The sequence below is a fragment of the Drosophila erecta genome, unplaced genomic scaffold (assembly GCF_003286155.1).
Source record: "Drosophila erecta strain 14021-0224.00,06,07 unplaced genomic scaffold, DereRS2 tig00000021-arrow-pilon, whole genome shotgun sequence".
Taxonomy (NCBI): domain Eukaryota; kingdom Metazoa; phylum Arthropoda; class Insecta; order Diptera; family Drosophilidae; genus Drosophila; species Drosophila erecta.
Window position 1 is genome coordinate 143,564 of NW_020825198.1, and position 20,652 is coordinate 164,215.

Sequence of the window (20,652 nt, forward strand, 5' to 3'; positions counted from 1 at the left end):
TTCAATATCTAATACAGATAATAATACAGATTGTGTTTATATAAATTAATGCTACTTATTTCCAATACTTCGAGTTAAGTGATTTTAGGAAGAATCGTTGTGTTATATGTATGTATGTCAGTCATGATTACTTGCAAGATCACATTGGCATCCCTCTTGAACAAATAACCAGGCAAATGTTATTCATACAAGTGTTTGAAATGTTATAATATTTATTTTAAAATATTTATTCATAAAAAATATTTAAAATACAATATAAAATTAATGTCGAGCTGTAAGAAATTATATAATCTATTATTTTGTCATAATTATATTAGTGAGTGAAATAGTGAGGTCTTTAAAGTGAGTAGTAAAAGCCTGAGTAAATAAAGCCTGAAGTATGTTTTACTTACTGTTGGAGCTCATAGTTATTTTAATATTTCTGTAGGAAAAATATTTTCTTGTAGCCCTATAATTCCCAACTAGTTCTAGTGCAGACTAAGGCATGTCTTCTAATTTAAGCTCTCTTACCGGTGTAGTGTATGTGTAGTGTATGTACCGGTGGAACTATGTTGGTATGTATGTATGTATGCATGTATGTATGTATGTATGTATGTATGTATGTATGTATGTATGTATGTATGTATGTATGTATGTATGTATGTATGTATGTATGTATGTATGTATGTATGTATGTATGTATGTATGTATGTATGTATGTATGTATGTATGTATGTATGTATGTATGTATGTATGCATGTATGTATGTATGTATGTATGTATAATATTTAAAATATCATAAAAAATATCGATATATTTGATATTTTCGATATTTTTCTTTTTCAAATAAATTGTTTGTTTTCCCCACAATAAAAATATAAAAGTTTCTGTTTTGCTATGAGAAAACTATATATTAGGGTTGACATCTTGTGGTTATCACACTATTTTATTTTAATACCCTAATTGGATCTCTTTTCTGTACTACCCAACTAAGCATATTCTCATTGCTCTATATATATTTCAGGGTCTTTGTCCGGGCAACCGGTTGCGCGTCTTGAACTCGTACGACTCGGGATGCTTCTCTCCCTCGCCGGCCAGCTCCCCAATTCCATCCCTGGCGGCCAGCACGGCCACGCTGAACAGCTCCATCTGCTCGGCGGAGATATACGAGAACGGTTCCATCATCAGCGCGGTGTCGTCCTCAAACTCCAATTCGGCAGGGGCTAGTAGTGGACTCGGTGCAGAGTCGACGTCTCGCGGCTCGAGGAGATCGTGGCACGCCTCGCCGACAAAGGTATGTTGCTCGTCCTCATACCGGATGACTTGTCAATTTCCCAATTTTCCGCTCCGTTAGCCTTTTTGATGGGAAGCAGGCAGTCGGGAGGAAGTGCATCTTGATTGATTTCGTTTTTTTGCAAATTGTACATCCTCTTGCGGCTACTGAATTATGATATTTGTCAGGAAAGTGAAAGAAAGTAATTTCTCGGCTCCTGCAACTCGATCCGTCGCTCCATCAGTTCGCTCAGGGGGGACCATCGCTCATCCATCTGCATCTCCACGAGTGCGATGCCCTGCTTTTTCCACGACAACTGCGTGTCGTAATTGTGCAATTAATAAGAGTTGCGAGAGCCATGCCTTGGTTCATGGATATAGCCTCGTCCACAGGGGTCTGCAGCTGTCCAACTGGTTTCCCCTTTGCATTCGACTCGAAATTTGACAATTTGTCAGCTGGACATGCGTTTTATTTGCATTTCTTTCACTTTGATTCCATTTGATTTGCAAATTAAAGGAAACAAACAATTTAGCATAGAAGGAGCACGACTGCAGATTTGAGGTGTTGGTGATCTGTTGTTTATGATGATGTGAGACTTAAAGATCTTCAAGGAACTCAGTACAGGAAGTGATTACCTATTAAATGAGGATAAAAAACGGGTAAAACTACTTGGCCGACGTGACCATTAGCATCCAAAAAGCTCGCCGACCTTTGGAAACCTCGACAGACGCCCACATTCATGGGCGATGGTACTCTTGGAAAAACTTTCGCTTTCTCAGCGGACTCGCTGAATGACTGACTCGCAGGCAAATCAAATAAAATGAAACTCAAATTACAGACTCGTAAACATTTTCTAGCATTATCGGCAGCTATCAATCTTAACTGGAGGCAAGTAAGACCATAAATTCAAATTCGGTCTGAAGGAGGGCCAGCGATTTGACCGCCCCGCTGAACATTGCACCGGGAGATTTGCTAGCGGAGGCATAGATTTAGAGAAACCTTTTGCCTCGAAAAGCTCTGCACTAAATACCCAAAGCTGCCTTTTGTTCGTCTCGTGTTCGATTTTATTGCGTCCGAAAAATCTCATAACACCAGTCTGTCACTTGAAGGCGTCAAAAGTCTTGTGGAGGATGGCTCCAAACATACACTTGACCGATAATGCGATTGCTTGTAGAGGCAGATATTCCCAGTTGGTGTGATGTACCATTGACGTATTTCAGGGGGATGTATTGGAATGCTGCGACAACTGAAGAGGTTCGACAGGGATTTAGGCATAATCAGACATCTAAAAAGGTGAAATGCATTTGTAAAGTGTTAATTACGCAAACACAACCTGGTCTTTTTATTACCACCTTGGAACGGCCGTGCATGGCGACATTCTTCGAGTCAACCGAGAACGGAAATGTCTCGCGCACAGAGTTGCACAATCGTTGGGCAGTGTTGCTCAGATTCTTCTACCTCGGCCATCCCACATAGTTACACTTTATGGCTGGCGGGAAACTCGCTTGCACCGTTAGACGGCAGCCGCCGTCAGATTGTGTGACAATTTCGAGTTCCTTGAGCCCACATACAGACAGCTCCACAGCTCTGCAGGTCCAAAGCTCCATCGCTCCGTCTATCCCCTAAAACTCCATCCACCTCCGTCACGCACCGAGATGAAGCCAAACGAAACCGAGTCAGGTTGCCAAATGCACTGGTACGGGCAATGGCCAATGAAGATTTATGGCCAGATCCAAAACGAGCACAAAAGAGACTTTGCGTTTGAGCAAAACATGTCATTTTTGTTTTACTGCCCAAAAATGGTTAAAAATGCAGTCAAAGCGACAACAAAAACTCTTTTTTATTTCAAATTCTGCGGAGATTTGTGCGTGACCAAAGTCGGCGAAACTCGAAGACTACCGATTGCTTCGATTGGTATAGCAAACCGGATTCACTGCAAAAGCGGAAAAATAACCTCCACCAGTTGGCTTCCAAACAAGGTCGGTTCCCACCTGAAGCGGACACTGTAGTTTTCCCTAACATATCCCTTCGGAAAAACCGCTGCCTAATTATCATTTGCCATACAAATGCAGATTGCTTGTTTGGTTTCCTACGTGACAAAATGATGAGATTTTGAACGCACCGAGAACCAGAGAAATTCGTCGTCCAATCATAGCCCTTCAGTTTTGACGGCGCAGGCAGAAATGTGATGATCAGCCGAGAACTCAAATGAACATTGAAATGCAAGGAACAAGCTGCGAAACCGTGGAGATGATTATCTCGAGCATGCCACTGTATTTAGGTTTGGAATTTAAACAAGAACATAAAACATGACACTTTTTACACTCCCAGTATCTGGAATTACTCATAGCATGCGGGGTACTCGAACTACTGGCCATCAGGCATCAAGATGCAAGACGGAAAGAAGACCGCCTGGCGGACGGACTGTAATGCGATGTCTCTCTCTGATGTATGCCTTGGCAAAGTTGTCCATTTGCTACAACATTCACTTAGGCTCAACAAAGTGGAAATTTCCATCACTGAAAGGCAAGCAAAAGGCAGGGAAAAGAGATTCCTAACACGTGGGTCCCATAAAGACAATGCATAGCTCCTGCTGAGCCACGTTCGATTTCAGTTCTTGAGGTTGACATACGTTCAGGTGGTCTAGTTGTCACTTCCAATTCCGCTAGCCGACTGGCCTGGTCTCAGCTGCCTTGACCGTTACCCACCGGTGGGTGCACCTGGCGGATCCTTATCCTGGACTGCAGCTGCAGCTCTTTGATTTTATTTTGGCATGTCACAGGGCATTTTGTTGAACCCATATAAAGCCGAATCGAATCGCGTTAAGAACGAAGTCCTGCCTCATCGAGAGTTTCCTTCAGGTACAAGTTCTCCGTAGGAAGTAAAACCTATAGTCCAGCTCTTAAACCTACAATCCTGCTTCAATAGGAGTATGATTAATTTAGAAAAATTCAATATAGTGAAATAAAGCAAAAAGGTATATATAGACTTGATATACCCGTTACTGATAGAGTAAAAGGGTATACTAGATTCGTTGGAAAGTATGTAACAGGCAGAAGGAAACGTTTCCGACCATATAAAGTATATATATTCTTGATAAGGATCAATAGCCGAGTCGATCTGGTCATGTCCGTCTGTTCGTATAATCGCCTCGATCTAAGAAACTACAAAAGCTAGATATTGTTGAGATTAAGCATACAGCTTCCAGAGACGCAGCGCAAGATTGTTTCCAAATGCCCACACTTTTTAAAAGTGTTGTGATATTTTTACTTTTTTATATATCTTGTAAATTTCTATAGATTTGCCACAAAACTTTTTGACACGATTTAAATTTAAAATTTTATTTTTGTTTAATTTTTTTTTTATTTTTCTGATGTAGAAAAAATTGATGTTGTAGAAATTCAAAAATGTCACAAGGCTGAAGTTCTAAACTCCATAACTCAACTTATCTTAGTCGGATTTTGAAGTGGCGTACCTCTAAATGTTTCTGGAGCAATTCTCTAAAAAACTGCATTCAAATTTAGAAATTTATTTTTTTATAATTTTATTGTAATTTTTTTGATGTGATGATGTAGAAATTCAAAAATGTCACAAGGCTGAAGTTCTGAACTCCATAACTCTACTTATCTTAGTCGGATTTTGAAGTGGCATACCTCCTAATGTTTCCGGAGCAATTCTCTAAAAAACTGCATTCAAATTTAGAAATTTATTTTTTTTAAATTTTTTTATAATTTTTTTGATGTGATGATGTTGTAGAAATTCAAAAATGTCCTAAGGCTGAAGTTCTAAACTCCATAACTCAACTTATCTTAGTCGGATTTTGAAGTGGCATACCTCTAAATGTTTCTGGAGCAATTCTCTAAAAAACTGCATTCAAATTTAGAAATTTATTTTCTTACAATTTTTTTGTAATTTTTTTGATGTTATGATGTTGTAGAAATTCAAAAAAATTAAAAATTGTCCCAAGGCTGAACTTCTAAAGTCCATAATTCAACTTATCTTAATCGGATTTTGAAGTGGCATACCTCTAAATGTTTCTGGAGCAATTCTCTAAAAAACTGCATTCAAATTTAGAAATTTATTTTTTTACAATTTTTTTTGTAATTTTTTTGATGTGATGATGTAGAAATTCAAAAATGTCCCAAGGCTGAAGTTCTAAACTCCATAACTCAACTTATCTTAGTCGGATTTTGAAGTGGCGTACCTCTAAATGTTTCTGGAGCAATTCTCTAAAAAACTGCATTCAAATTTAGAAATTTATTTTTTTTAAATTTTATTGTAATTTTTTTGATGTGATGATGTAGAAATTCAAAAATGTCACAAGGCTGAAGTTCTGAACTCCATAACTCAACTTATCTTAGTCGGATTTTGAAGTGGCATACCTCTAAATGTTTCTGGAGCAATTCTCTAAAAAACTGCATTCAAATTTAGAAATTTATTTTTTTACAATTTTTTTGTAATTTTTTTGATGTGATGTTGTAGAAATTCAAAAATGTCACAAGGCTGAAGTTCTAAACTCCATAACTCAACTTATTATAGCCGGATTTTGAAGTGGCGTACCTCTAAATGTTTCTGGAGCAATTCTCTAAAAAACTGCATTCAAATTTAGAAATTTATTTTTTTAAAATTTTTTTATAATTTTTTTGATATTATGATGTTGTAGAAATTCAAAAAAATTAAAAATTGTCCCAAGGCTGAACTTCTAAAGTCCATAATACAACTTATCTTAATCGGATTTTGAAGTGGCGTACCTCTAAATGTTTCTGGAGCAATTCTCTAAAAAACTGCATTCAAATTTAGAAATTTATTTTTTTACAATTTTTTTGTAATTTTTTTGATGTGATGTTGTAGAAATTCAAAAATGTCACAAGGCTGAAGTTCTGAACTCCATAACTCAACTTATCTTAGTCGGATTTTGAAGTGGCATACCTCTAAATGTTTCTGGAGCAATTCTCTTAAAAATTGCATTCAAATTTAGAAATTTATTTTTTTACAATTTTTTTGTAATTTTTTTGATGTGATGTTGTAGAAATTCAAAAATGTCACAAGGCTGAAGTTCTAAACTCCATAACTCAACTTATTTTAGCCGGATTTTGAAGTGGCGTACCTCTAAATGTTTCTGGAGCAATTCTCTAAAAAACTGCATTCAAATTTAGAAATTTATTTTTTTTAAATTTTTTTATAATTTTTTTGATATTATGATGTTGTAGAAATTCAAAAAAATTAAAAATTGTCCCAAGGCTGAACTTCTAAAGTCCATAATACAACTTATCTTAATCGGATTTTGAAGTGGCGTACCTCTAAATGTTTCTGGAGCAATTCTCTAAAAAACTGCATTCAAATTTAGAAATTTATTTTTTTACAATTTTTTTGTAATTTTTTTGATGTGATGTTGTAGAAATTCAAAAATGTCACAAGGCTGAAGTTCTGAACTCCATAACTCAACTTATCTTAGTCGGATTTTGAAGTGGCATACCTCTAAATGTTTCTGGAGCAATTCTCTAAAAAACTGCATTCAAATTTAGAAATTTATTTTTTTTTAATTTTATTGTAATTTTTTTGATGTGATGATGTAGAAATTCAAAAATGTCACAAGGCTGAAGTTCTAAACTCCATAACTCAACTTATCTTAGTCGGATTTTGAAGTGGCGTACCTCTAAATGTTTCTGGAGCAATTCTCTAAAAAACTGCATTCAAATTTAGAAATTTATTTTTTTATAATTTTATTGTAATTTTTTTGATGTGATGTTGTAGAAATTCAAAAATGTCACAAGGCTGAAGTTCTGAACTCCATAACTCAACTTATCTTAGTCGGATTTTGAAGTGGCATACCTCTAAATGTTTCTGGAGCAATTCTCTAAAAACCTGCATTCAAATTTAGAAATTTATTTTTTTACAATTTTTTTGTAATTTTTTTGATGTGATGTTGTAGAAATTCAAAAATGTCACAAGGCTGAAGTTCTGAACTCCATAACTCAACTTATCTTAGTCGGATTTTGAAGTGGCATACCTCTAAATGTTTCTGGAGCAATTCTCTTAAAAATTGCATTCAAATTTAGAAATTTATTTTTTTACAATTTTTTTGTAATTTTTTTGATGTGATGATGTAGAAATTCAAAAATGTCCCAAGGCTGAAGTTCTAAACTCCATAACTCAACTTATCTTAGTCGGATTTTGAAGTGGCGTACCTCTAAATGTTTCTGGAGCAATTCTCTAAAAAACTGCATTCAAATTTAGAAATTTATTTTTTTATAATTTTATTGTAATTTTTTTGATGTGATGATGTAGAAATTCAAAAATGTCACAAGGCTGAAGTTCTGAACTCCATAACTCAACTTATCTTAGTCGGATTTTGAAGTGGCATACCTCCTAATGTTTCCGGAGCAATTCTCTAAAAAACTGCATTCAAATTTAGAAATTTATTTTTTTACAATTTTTTTGTAATTTTTTTGATGTTATGATGTTGTAGAAATTCAAAAAAATTAAAAATTGTCCCAAGGCTGAACTTCTAAAGTCCATAATTCAACTTATCTTAATCGGATTTTGAAGTGGCATACCTCCTAATGTTTCCGGAGCAATTCTCTAAAAAACTGCATTCAAATTTAGAAATTTATTTTTTTACAATTTTTTTGTAATTTTTTTGATGTGATGTTGTAGAAATTCAAAAATGTCACAAGGCTGAAGTTCTGAACTCCATAACTCAACTTATCTTAGTCGGATTTTGAAGTGGCATACCTCTAAATGTTTCTGGAGCAATTCTCTTAAAAATTGCATTCAAATTTAGAAATTTATTTTTTTACAATTTTTTTGTAATTTTTTTGATGTGATGTTGTAGAAATTCAAAAATGTCACAAGGCTGAAGTTCTAAACTCCATAACTCAACTTATTTTAGCCGGATTTTGAAGTGGCGTACCTCTAAATGTTTCTGGAGCAATTCTCTAAAAAACTGCATTCAAATTTAGAAATTTATTTTTTTACAATTTTTTTATAATTTTTTTGATATTATGATGTTGTAGAAATTCAAAAAAATTAAAAATTATCCCAAGGCTGAACTTCTAAAGTCCATAATACAACTTATCTTAATCGGATTTTGAAGTGGCGTACCTCTAAATGTTTCTGGAGCAATTCTCTAAAAAACTGCATTCAAATTTAGAAATTTATTTTTTTACAATTTTTTGTAATTTTTTTGATGTTATGATGTTGTAGAAATTCAAAAAAATTAAAAAATGTCCCAAGGCTGAAGTTCTAAACTCCATAACTCAACTTATCTTAGTTGGATTTTGAAGTGGCGTACCTATAAATGTTTCTGGAGCAATTCTCTAAAAAACTGCATTCAAATTTAGAAATTTATTTTTTTACAATTTTTTTGTAATTTTTTTGATGTGATGTAGAAATTCAAAAATGTCACAAGGCTGAAGTTCTAAACTCCATTACTCAACTTATCTTAGCCGGATTTTGAAGTGGCATACCTCCTAATGTTTCTGGAGCAATTCTCTAAATATCTGCATTCAAATTTAAAATTTTATTTTTGTTTAATTTTTTTGTAATTTTTCTGATGTAGAAGAAATTGTGGTTGTAGAAATCCAAAAATGTCCACACGTTTGAAAAACATTTTTTGTACCAATATTTCAGGAAATGTCGAAATTTCTCGTTTGCACGCTCACTAGCTGATTAACGATATGATATCTATAGTCGGGAATAGCATTCTATCTTGTTTTACCTACTTTCATGTTTCTTTGTTTTTGATCTTGGACTTTCTGAACATACCGTCTTTTGCCTTGACACTGAACAGCTTGAATTGTACCTGTATATCCTAGACTGTCATTGCGCAGGTCCGATAAAATTTCCCTTCCATTTCCCGACTTTTCCACAACCCTACTCAGTCCTCTTTGGTTCGCACTCGCAGTCAAATTTTTTCTTTGCGACGGCAACGTTTTCTAAGCCGGAATTTTTAATTGTATAGCACATTTTTGATAATTGTACATTTAAGCAAGATGTAATAATCAGAAGAGCGGGAGGAGAGGCCCACAAGAGGTGAGTGGAATGCGCAACCACACCCGGATGTATTCTTTGTTCTACGACTCCTTCAGTACTTTTTATATGTAGAGTACGGGAAAATCGATAAGGCTCTTAGCTGCAGGCAGTGTGGGGTTTGTGGGGGTGTAGTTCTAGTCGTAAAGTTAAATTGAAACACCCAAAGGCAGTTAAACAGCATTAAACTAATACACTTCACCCGCAGGTAATCACGCCGCAGAGACACGGTGATGTCTACATCTACAATTACCCGCCTGGATCAGCGACAGGATCTGGATCAAGAGCCGCGCCCAGCACGCCGCAGCAGCAGATCTATTGCAACCAAAGCATCTACCAGAACTTTGCAATGATGACCAGTCCCCGCCAGAACGGAAGTGGCAGCGAGTTCGAAACGTATGACATACCCAAGCCGGCCACGCCCGTGCCACTGAACTACGACAGTCCCAGAAGCAGTCTTCCGAAGGCTTCTAGCTCCACAACGACCTCCAGCTCTAGTCTAGGCGCCCGGTTCGAGACACTCAAGAGCGTGGCCGCCACCATCGCGGAGGAGTCCTACGATGTGCCGCGACCCCTGATTTTAGGCAGCAGCCATCTCCAGCTGCAAATGTCACAGATGACGCCAAGCAGCTCCGCCTCCTCACTGCTGACCAGCGACAGCCTCTCCCTGAGCTTATCCGGGTCGAACCGTTCCTCGCTAGCCAACATGCCGGACTACGACATCCCTCGCCGAAATCCGCTTCCTGTGCGCCGTCAACAAAGTGGGCTAACTTACGACTTTCCGCTGCCTCCGTTGCAGGAGCTGGACCAGCGGGTGCTGTCCACACCTGCCACTGTCACCACTACCAAAGAACTGCCTCTAGAGCTCTCCTCCGCACTAGAAACACTCGCAAAGCTGCAATCGCAGACTACTGCCGCGATCAACCGATTGCTGAGTTTCGTAGTGCCCAACTGGCGCACCCGAGCTCAACTCGAGCCGGCCATAATGGAGCTGAAGTTGGCAGCCCTGCGTCTGCGCACCACACTCCACGACCTGGCAGAGTTCGGGGAGGGAGCCCTTGGAAACGCTACGCGTTCGGAGGACCGAAACTTGGCCCTCAAGCTGCGGCCCTTGGTGCGAGCTTTACGGGATGCCAACAAGCTGATTCACGACTCTTCCGAATCCCTCGATGCCCAAGGCGCCTGGTCCGTAGATCAACTGGCCAGAAGTGACGAGAAGCACGGCTGCCGACCACCGGACGCACTGGACCAACTGATGGTTTGTGCCCAGACGCTCACAGAGGACGTGCGCTCCACCACCAGTTTCATCCAGGGCAACGCCTCGCTTCTTTTTAAGCGGCAGCTGACCGCGGGTCATAACGGAGGATCAGGAACTGGGGCATTTGAGGGCAGTCGGGGAAGCGCAGAATGGTTGGAGGATTACGACTACGTGGCCTTCGAGTCCAAGGATGCAGCTGCCAGAAAAAACGAGGCTTTGCGTGAAGCTATTTCCGCCGACCTGAAGACGCAGTTCGATACGGTTATTCGGACTGCTGAGAGTTCGGCCATGGGCGCTGCTTCTGGATCGATTCCAAGCACGCCCACGGCACGCACGACACCTACGACGCCCTGCAAGTCGCCAGAGATGACCGACAAGGACAAGAAGCTAGTGCGCTACTACGCCCAACAGATCTCTACTCACATGGGCAACTTGATGCAGGCCATTGATTCCTTCCTGGAGACAGTGGAGAAGAACCAGCCGCCCAAGTTCTTCATTGCATATGGAAAGTTTGTGGTAGTTAGCGCTCACAACCTGGTGACCATAGGCGACAACGTTTATCGAAACATTTCCAAGGAGGCGCTGCGGGAGAAAATTCTGCGCTGCACCAACGCCCTCTCCGAAGCCCTTAAAACCTGCGTCTTGAAGTCGAAGAAGGCGGCAGCCCACTTCCCCAGCGGTAGTGCAGTCCAGGAGATGGTCGATTCGGTGGTGCACATCAACAACCTGGCCCGGGAACTCAAGGCAGTCATGCTGCAGGCAGTTCATCTGTCGACGGCGGCGGGAGTGGGAGCATGAATGGATTTCTGCCAACCAGTATTAGCTGAGAGGCGTGTAGCCAGGTCTTCCAGCATCATCCGCGCTTTGGTAGATGTAGCATATGCATGTGTATCTGACATCGGCATATCCTGACCTCAGCAAACGAGCACCAATTGCCGCTTATATTTTGCATTGTGATATTTTGAGGAAAACATCTGAAAATGCACAGCACCATAGCCACAATCGCGCCATCCCTGCCAGAACCCAGGTTTAGGCTAGCCTAAGTTCCGATACTGTACATAGTAAGATCCCCAGGCCCATAATAATGTAAATTAGCGTATTTCCCCGCCATGTCCACTAGCAATGTTGTATCAGTGAAGCATTTCAGCATAGTTTTGTATACTGTAGAACATAAACTTAGCCGTACCACCACATAACCATCTGCATAGGTTAAGCACGCATTATTGTACTTGCATAGTCAGAATCTAAAAGATTTACTCTAAACATTTTGAATTGCGCCACGGCAACTACAGTCAGCGATATACAAGCATACACACATAAATCGTAAACTACCAAGAAATCAGTATGTAATATGAACAATAAACTAAAGACTTCGAATAAAATAACTGTAAACCTTAAAGTATTGAAATCTGTAGCAGCAGTTTGATTACATTTCGTATACCCGGGCGACAACATTTGAACTACATAAAATTCATAAGTGATTGCCAGTAAATGGATATACATAAGTTAGTTTTTCCTTGGGACATTTGTTCAACAAAGTGTACTATTTATTTTCAAAGCAATCTTATACAAGACAATGTCTGCAACTTTAAATACTCCGCCATCGATGGCTTGTTATGTATCGAAAGTTATCGATAGCTCATTCACCGCTTTTCTTCACACAATAGCTTTTGACATTTCGTTGCATTCCCTATTCCTCCCGCCATACGCTTTCATGCATTTTGTGGTTCCTCCGCCATGGCGGCCTATTCCATATTGCGTGGGCGGTGCATCATACAAATTTCACTTTTGCTGCGCCAAATCTCCCCCGAGATATTGCGTCTTCTGTATCACGCCCGGCGACCTGAATTGTCTCAAAGATCTCAACAAAAAATTAAGCAGCGGGAGCTTTAATATTAAATCGCGCAAGGGTAATCCTTGAATACCGTTTTGGTGCCTCCACATTAGAATTTTTCTTTTTATATACAAAGAATACGGTTAGTTTTCCGGAAAAGAAATATCTTGTGTAAGATAAGATGTGTTTAGCTTCGAATTCATTGCACACATACAAACTTTCGTTTAAAATTACTAGAAGCTTAAAACTAGCAAAGGAAGTTAGCGATGTAAAAAAGGTTTCCTTGTTATGTTTTTACATTTACATTACATTAGCATTTCTCTTTCGCCCGAGTTTACCACAGACTTTGGAGGTGCAAGACGTGCATGCGGATAGAAAGGCTTTGTATTTTTACACCTTTAATATTCCCACACTTATTTCATACGATAAGAAATATACCAAATATTTATAAACATTTATAAAAAATATGAATGAAACATCGGTTAAGTTCTTGTTCATAACATATACATATATTATAAAAAAAAACAAAAAGCTGGAATTGCCCACGATCGCAACTCACGCATTCTTGGCGCACCGGAAACCCAGGTTGCCGGCCGAGCTGTCTTCTGTGTTCTGCGAGCGGGCCGCGCACCTGTACCTGTAGCAGTAGGACTTGTGGCACAGATAAGAACCGCCCTTTTTTACCCGATTCGGGTTATCGCTAACATCATTTACGTCCCACAGATCTGCCGTCCACTCCCAGACGTTGCCAACAATGTTGTGCAGGTCGTACACGTTCTGTCGGAATGCATCCACCGGGCTTGTGTACTCAAAACCATCTTCAGCCAGGTTGCCATCGGGAAAGTCTCCCTGCCAAATGTTCAGCCAATGCTCGTTCCTTGGCATCAGCTTGTTGCCCCAGGGAAACAGTTTGCGGTCCCTGCCGCCCCTGCAAGCTGTCTCCCACTCCGCCTCGCTAGGTAAACGCTTGCCGGCCCACTTACAGTACTCCACAGCGTCGCGCCACGAGACGTGCACTACCGGGTGTCGGCCCAGGTTGTCTAAATTGCTGCCCACTCCATTGGGATGTCGCCAATTCACGCCGGCCACTTTATACCACCAGACGGCGCTCGCCACTCGAAAGTCTTCTAGGTCCTTCTGTTCCGATGGGCTCAAAAGGGTCTTGAACAGAAAACTGTCGCCAAATCGCTCGGCCTCCGTGGTGTAGTTGGTGTGCAGAACAAACTTTGCAAAGGCGTCGTTGGAGACCTCATACTTGTCGATATAGAAGTCATTCAGCTTGACCTGCCGTTCCGGAGCCTCCCGGTCGGCCGGAAAGTGCGCTTTGTCGGTGCCCACGTAAACCGTGCCTCCCGGAATGAGCGACATGTCAGCAATCTTTGGCTCCAGTTCGCCATAGTAATCCCGGTAGTGGCTGTGAGCACTCTGTGCTCGTTGCTGGCACACTTGTCCTGAAATCGTCGGCATATCCGGGGACTTCCGATTGAGTTTTTGGCAGCCACAGTCGCTGAATACGTCATGGAATACATTTAACCAAATAAAGATAACTATAGAAATTGTTTTCATCTTGATGCGCAGTGTGGCCCTTTTTATGTTTGGCCTCAATACTTCACACGCCAGCTTTCAAGATTTTATTTGTATAGCATACTTTAGGCTGTGGTGTTTTCAAGCAATCTAATACATACTTTGGGAAAGATTACAAAAAAAAAATTGGCATATTCTAAATGAACCCTCATACCATAATAAATATGATCTCTAAGTATTTTAAAGTTCTTATAGATGTAGATTTCTGAGGATTTTTCCACGCAAAGTTGGTTGAGTAGTACGAGGCCCAGTGTTGGTAACCTAGTTTCATAAAAGTATTATTCAATTTTTAGTTATGTTATTGTATTGGCGGTAGATTAACATTTTTTCACAATCTAACTATTTAAGAAGTAACTTTAGCGCAAATATCTAAAGATAATAACCTTCTAACATGAACAGCAGTAAGAAGATTAATAAGTGCGGTGTTACCAAGTTGATAATAACTAACCCACATTAGTTTGGCTTTATAAAGTTACATATATGAGCTAATTACAATTTATAATTGTATATTCTTTATGTTAATTTTCGTTTTTATTTGTTTTACAAAACTTAAATAATTAATGATATTGTTTAATCATGAAACAATTTTTGGAAACGAAAAAGCCGCAGTTGCAAAGACCAAATACATTGGAAAAAGTAAGTATAAGTTAAATAAGTTTAAATTGTTGTATGGCGCAAGTCGGTCTTAACAAATTGTGATACACGGCAATCCTAATAGCCGCGGCTATGCCTCGCTGGGCTTCTCGTGCAGCCAGGGCCGGAATATGGGCAGGGTGGACGGATAGTGAGTGTGCGTGTCTGGCTTTAGCACCGATTCCGGCCAGGTGTTGGCATTAACCGCATCACCGGAGTGTCGGAAGGGGTACGTCGCTAGCACGATTGGAAGCTGCAGCTTAATCTCCTTCTCCATGGACTTGGGTTCGATCACGAAGAATACGTCGTAGGATATCTTGATCAGGTGACAGCCATGCAAATTGGTCGGCGGCAGGGGCGGAACGTAAAGCTCGTTGTGCCACTCGTCTTTTGCACCCGGACGGATCTTGCCGCGAACTAAGACAGCCAGCTCCCTCTTTTCCGTTTGCACCACCTTCCCCCGCGCCAAATACTCGATGGTCTAAAGATATCCAAAAGATCCAAAGATCAAGATTAATGAACTGTAACTAGCCACTTAAAAGTGGGACCACCGACCTCAGTTAGCGATGCCTTAGTCCGTTTAATGGACACATTGCTGTAGTTGGATATGAATGCGGTGACCAGGATATTCTCGCCGGGCACATACCCACCGCGATCGAGGGACACTCTGCACTTAATCTGGCCTCCACCAACGCAGACGACGCCAAGCTTGTGCTCCACTTCGCAGGTGAACGGTTGCTAAGTCAGACGAAATGTGAGTATTTTATCAACCGGATTGGTAACACAACTTACTGCTAAGATTGGCTTCTCAAGGTTTAAATCGATGGGATTCATCACAATGAAGACCTGGTGGTTCTTGTGGATTATGCCATTGTTCTCGCGGAGCGCCGCCTTGCAGTAGAACTGAATCCAGCCATACCGACCGAGAAATGTAGAGGGCAGGCCTAGTGGCAAGCCGAGCTTAAAGGGGAAGCTGTGGATTCCCGGCGAGAGTATGGCCGGACCTCCTTGGTCTACGTCCCCCAGAAGCCGCATCCGGAAGTCAATATAGTTCTCCTTGTCGTATGTCCGCTCCTGTCGCCGCCCGTTGCGCACCACGCCTTCGCCTACCACATGAAAATGAAGTCCTAAAGCGGGGGTCTCGTCCTGCAACTCGATTAGAACCCGTCCGGAGAGGAACTGGCCCGGGAAGTACAGGAGAGAAGTGTTGTCGAAGATGATAAGGAATTTAAGCAGCTTGCGCGGCATCGTGGCTCTGTTTTGTTCCCGATTTCATCCGTATGCCTAAGGAGAAACCAACGAAATTCATAAGAACAGGGTTGCCAAATTTTCAGCCCGCTCCGCTCGCGTCAATTCGGTTTGGTTAATGACAACTTATCCGTCATAGCTAGCCAGCCAGTCTGAGACCATGTACTACGGACTGGCCTAACATACATACATATGTACATACGGCGTTTGTTTGCATATTTATGTGGGTAGCATCTAGGCGGGCAAAGGAAGCAAAACCAGTTTGATATGGCCAAGAGATGGCTGCGTGCACAACTATGCAGCACGAAAGGCCCGAACATTTAAGCATCTACTGCAAGGTCGGCGCATGAAGCATGTCGGCCGTGTCACGCCTGCGCCCCCAACGCTGGGCCAGACTCCAGACTCCAGTAAGTACATCTTTGCCAAAAACGTAAGCTACAACTGCCATAGTCGGCAAGCCTGTTTGGTGCACTGGTGACAATGTTGAGGATTGCTGATTGGGAAACAGAAACCGAAGAGGAAATTGACGTAATTTCCTAGTGGAAAGCGGATTCCCACCGGTCCAGTGCCATTGGATGGACCACATTCAAATTGTTCAAATTTTTGTGTTTATCCGCAACAAAGCAATTGTTTTCTCTAGATGACTGTGGTGGGCGCACTTGAATTAATGATCGCTTTTCAAATACCTGTACACACAAAGGTGTTTTTTTGGCCAGATCGGAACACCAATCCAGTCCGAACCGATCCGATTCAACCCGTTCTGGCTCTGAGCGCGATTCGTTTGGCTTGATCTCGACCACGCTCTCTAGCGTTTGTTTGGCAACTGATCATAGTCATAGTCGTCGTCGTCGTCGTCGTCGTCGTCGTCGTCATCGTCATGCATCAGTTTGCGGCTGAGAAGTCGGCTTAACAACTTGTTTTGAGCGTGTTTTTGCGACCGATCGGTTGAGAGAGACCCAGCCGTAGCCAGCTGATGTCGTAATATCCCAGTAAGTAGCGCGCTTTTGTTTTTACTACGTTTTGCATTCATACAATACATGGCTGAGTTTTCCTTTCCAGCGTGCTTACAGGATACGCTTAGTGGATTCTTCTTGTATACATTCAACCGGATTAAGCCGGAACGGCCCAACTGACAACAAAAGACCAAACCAAGCCAATGAGAACCCGATACGACGAACCCTTAGAACATTTCCACATTCAGTAAATTGTCACCTTAGCGGTTAACCCGCCGATCTGTCTGAGCTGTTCGAACCGAATGGATTACAGAGCAATTTGCTAATCAAATTTGGCAGTGCTCGCGGAGTCGCCCCTCGTTAGCGCTGCAGGTGTATCTTGTGTTACTCGGTCGCACCTAAAAAAGCCTTACTTATAAATCTGTATTTCAAACACCAAGCCCGTATTCCAAAGGTATGTATCCACAGTCAACAAATCGTGTGCAGACTAAAATGCATTTAGTGGCACACATTTATGCATTATGCATGCATTTCATACCGGTTATGTGTTGTTTTAAGGTATCCAAATCGAGGAACCTCAACTGTAGCTCATGAAAATGAAAGGCCAAAAGCCAAGTAAACTATCACTGGCTGCGAAAACCGAATCGGTAAATGGCTTGGCCAGGTGCCAGGCTATACCCTAAAAATAAGTCAAAATCAGTCCTGTGGTAGATCTGTACTTGTAACCCTTATTTAAAGTAATCTGTATGTAATAGCTTTGTCTTCGCCAATTGGGGATCGACAAAGTATTCAATGAGAGAAACATTAATATTAGAAAAAGTATATGTATATTAACTTAGGAACTAATCGCTTTAAAGACTATGCTGGTTATAGGAGAAAACAAATCACTGCCGTTATTAAGTTGCCCGCTTTTTTTTCAGATTTCTCCCAACTACGTTAGTGACATTTAGTGGTAATGGCTAGAGTTTTCCATTTCAATGTTTCTCGGCTTTATTGCTGAGAATTATTGTCTTATAATGACCCAATACCACAAAGACAGATGTAAACGAGGCTCCAAAGATTTCTTATTTGTTGTCTAGGCCGTAGAGTATCTGAAAATGAGTTTGTTTCGAATGGATACGTCTATACTAGTTTGGTGCAAAATGATAATCGCTTGGACTCGGAGTTTCGTGGAGTCAACAATTAAGTATACTTCAGTCGGAGTCAGTGTGGTTTCAAAGCTGCTCCGCGCACCACCGAACCGATCTCCGAATCTCAGCTCGGTTTATCGCTTTTCTAAAGGTTCGGCTCTGTAGGAACTATAGTAAGCCTATCTCCATCTTTTATAATAATAGCGAAAGCCAAGCCTAGAGGCAGAGAATATCTCGGTGTAGCATCAATCACGGAGGGGGAGTGGCCGCTCCACTCCATAAACTTACCAACGATACCGTAAAGATAGTCTCAAAGAGAAACACAAGAGGTGTATCTCCGAGATATCGAAGGTGTGCAGAGCTTCCTCTTGCCTCACAAGCTGAGCGTTTGGGCCACTGTTTTCGTTGCTCTTGCCTTGTTTCACCTCTCTGGCTCGCTCTCCCTTAAATGGAGCTGCTGCTATGTCCGACTTGGTGCACTGTCTCAGTTGTGGCGATGATAGCGAGCGCGCTGGTAAGGCACGGCTCGCAACGAAAACTTAAAACTGTCTTCGGTCGGGCCAGTGTAACTCGAGAAAGTTGAAACTGTAACAATAAGGCACTCATAACACCGCCCCATGAGTCATCCAGTGTTTACATGGGGAAGGCTGGTTCTAGTTCATCACCGATCCTATCGAAGCAAAATACACAAGTCAAGTTACCACGGATTTTCATAACCAGCTAATGCCCGATCTTGACACGTTGTGAATGGTCGAAGCCGCAGAGAACACCTGATTCTTAAGAAGAACTGTTAACTAATTGTCTGCTCCGCTTACAAACGGTTAAGTTGCATAAATTACACCGAATGTTTTGTTCGCAACGCTTTCTATACAATATCTGTATTAGCATATCCAAGGTACTCTTTTGGCTAACCCCTTTCATTGTGCTGCTTCAACAGAACGCCAGCTGACACTATGACCACTAATGGCTTCGGGATCCAGAGCTTAGCAGCGCCAGGGGACGCAGCCATGGGGTTGCTTTCCTCTCCTTCGGATAGCTTTTCCATTTGGGTCGACGGCGAGGAGCACTGTATATCCGGCGTGGACTCAAGCACCACCTGCGCAGATCTAATCTGCGCATTAATCAGCTACCAAACTGCCCAGCAACATGTGCTCAGCAAGGAAGAAGTACTCGCTCCACAGCAGTTTGCCATTGTACATAAGCAGCGTCACTACGAGGAGTACTTGGACAGCAGTGCCAGGCTCATTGATGTTATTACCAGCCTCCACGCTATGCCGAAAGAGGAAGTAAGCGATTCCCCGAGAAAGACGTTTCTCACCAATTTCAATAATTCTATTTTACACAGTACCAGCTCCAGCTTCGTCATTTGGCCACTTCAAATCGAAAACAAATCCCGACGACCGATAAGGACAGTGGAATGGGCAGTCCAGTAGACAGTTCGCGGAGTATGCGTTTCCGGCGGAGGGGCAAGCACAAGGTGCTGCCCTCCACTAACACCACGGACAATATCAACACTAAGCAGTCGAAGAGAAGCCGGAAGCTGCAGCAGAGGAACGACCACTTAACTCCGAACGAGAGTCTACTTACCATTATCCTGGCCCAAGATGAAACCATACTCCAGCAAATGACTATGTTACAGTAAGTTATGGCGTTATCTCTCCGAGTATCTCCGAGTTTCATTGACTCTTTTCTGTAGTGAAAAGGATCGACAGATTCTTAAAATCGAGGAGGAAAAGCACCGGGTGAGGGAGCGAGAGCTGGGTAAGAACTACCTTCTAGAGACATACTTAAAGGACTTGGATGAGCCCCAGGAAAAGAACCAGGACATTGAATACTTTAAAGAGAAGCCACAGGAGATACCCGAAGATCCAAACTTTGAGGCAATGTCAGTTATGGATCAAAATAGGGATCTATCTAGGGCCTTCCGAACGGCGTTAAATAGTGACACTGGCCAGGACGAGATCCGAGTTTACTGGCTAGAAAAAATTCACGCGGTAAACAAACAACTGCAATGTGAAGAGGAACTTCTGCTCAGCCTGCACTCCAAGGTACGTAGACACCAGGTGAAACGGGCGTACCAAACGAAGAGCGAGGTGCTACTACAAATCGAAAGACTCGATACAGAATTGGCTGCTCAGGTGGCGGATATCCACCATGTGGAACGAAAACTTTTCACGGCCAATGAACAGCTTAAAGCCAAACTTGCTGTGCTTGAATGTTTAAGTCGTGAATTTGAGACTACGGTATCTGGTGGCGTCCAAGAAGGTGCTATTGCCATTGCAAGCAAGGCAGTTGCAAAGGCTCAGCTAAGCCAATCTTCCTCGTCACATTCAGATGATCCCCAACCCCCTGGGAATTGGCTGCACGTTGTTAAGAAACTCTTTGTGGCAGATCATCCCAACCCAAGATTGACGCAACAACCTCTAAATGACAAGAACTTATCGGATCGACTAATACCGGACAAGGGAATATCCAAGCAAATGTTCGAAGTTCTAAGATCCCCAGATCCTACTACCTCAACCAGTGTCCAAAGGAAAGAATTTGCTTCTAGGCAAGTAATATCGCCTGCTTCAGAAAGGGACATTCAACACCTCGGAACCCTTGTTTAAAGCAGAGAACAAGCGGTAGGCTTCATGCAAGTATCTCATGTAACGTATTTTGAACATCCGTACCAAATTTGTGTCAACTAACCAAATAGAGATTAAATTTTTGTTATGTTTAAGACTTGA

General features: G+C 41.5%; 4 protein-coding genes and 1 long non-coding RNA gene across 11 annotated transcripts in view; 3 read left to right on the forward strand and 2 right to left on the reverse strand.

The window, feature by feature from the left end:
• Positions 1-11,940, forward strand: part of LOC6545637 (breast cancer anti-estrogen resistance protein 1) — a 30,594-nt gene extending 18,654 nt beyond the window's left edge. For 2 of the 3 annotated variants that reach the window (XM_015158108.2, XM_001970937.3), the window contains exons 3-4: positions 1,004-1,273; positions 9,492-11,940. In XM_015158108.2, the coding sequence (XP_015013594.1) occupies positions 1,004-1,273; positions 9,492-11,339 (2,118 nt within the window). In that variant the 3' untranslated portion in view covers positions 11,340-11,940. Of the gene's footprint in view, positions 1-1,003; positions 1,274-9,094; positions 9,287-9,491 lie in introns of those variants that run through there. The other variant, XM_026976577.1, reaches the window with a different exon arrangement.
• A 928-nt stretch (positions 11,941-12,868) lies between these two features.
• LOC6544639 (formylglycine-generating enzyme) lies at positions 12,869-14,003 on the reverse strand. The gene has a single exon (XM_001970938.3). It carries the CDS (start codon positions 13,939-13,941, stop codon positions 12,931-12,933), a length of 1,011 nt encoding a protein of 336 aa, XP_001970974.2. The 5' UTR covers positions 13,942-14,003; the 3' UTR covers positions 12,869-12,930.
• Positions 14,004-14,197: 194 nt separating this feature from the next.
• Positions 14,198-14,757, forward strand: LOC113563961. Its single transcript, XR_003407733.1, has 3 exons — positions 14,198-14,234; positions 14,563-14,595; positions 14,678-14,757. It is a non-coding gene; the product is annotated as an uncharacterized LOC113563961 (long non-coding RNA).
• On the reverse strand, positions 14,363-16,675 carry LOC6544640 (arrestin domain-containing protein 4). Its single transcript, XM_001970939.3, has 4 exons — positions 16,527-16,675; positions 15,385-15,876; positions 15,148-15,330; positions 14,363-15,073 (listed from the first exon to the last, which is right to left on the reverse strand). Exons 2-4 carry the CDS (start codon positions 15,838-15,840, stop codon positions 14,684-14,686), a joined length of 1,029 nt encoding a protein of 342 aa, XP_001970975.1. The 5' UTR covers positions 15,841-15,876; positions 16,527-16,675; the 3' UTR covers positions 14,363-14,683.
• Positions 16,676-16,705: 30 nt separating this feature from the next.
• On the forward strand, positions 16,706-20,645 carry LOC6544641. Of its 5 annotated transcripts, XM_026977978.1 has the most exons (5): positions 16,706-16,829; positions 16,900-17,247; positions 18,861-19,209; positions 19,269-19,561; positions 19,620-20,645. In XM_026977978.1, the coding sequence occupies exons 3-5, from the start codon at positions 18,877-18,879 to the stop codon at positions 20,530-20,532; spliced, it is 1,539 nt and encodes a 512-aa protein (XP_026833779.1). In that variant the 5' UTR covers positions 16,706-16,829; positions 16,900-17,247; positions 18,861-18,876; the 3' UTR covers positions 20,533-20,645. The 5 variants fall into 5 exon arrangements, with proteins under 5 accessions (XP_026833779.1, XP_026833778.1, XP_026833780.1 ...); XM_026977977.1 differs by lacking the exons at positions 16,706-16,829; positions 16,900-17,247 and adding an exon at positions 17,628-18,096; XM_026977979.1 differs by lacking the exons at positions 16,706-16,829; positions 16,900-17,247 and adding an exon at positions 17,628-18,074.
• The last annotated feature ends 7 nt before the right edge of the window (positions 20,646-20,652 follow it).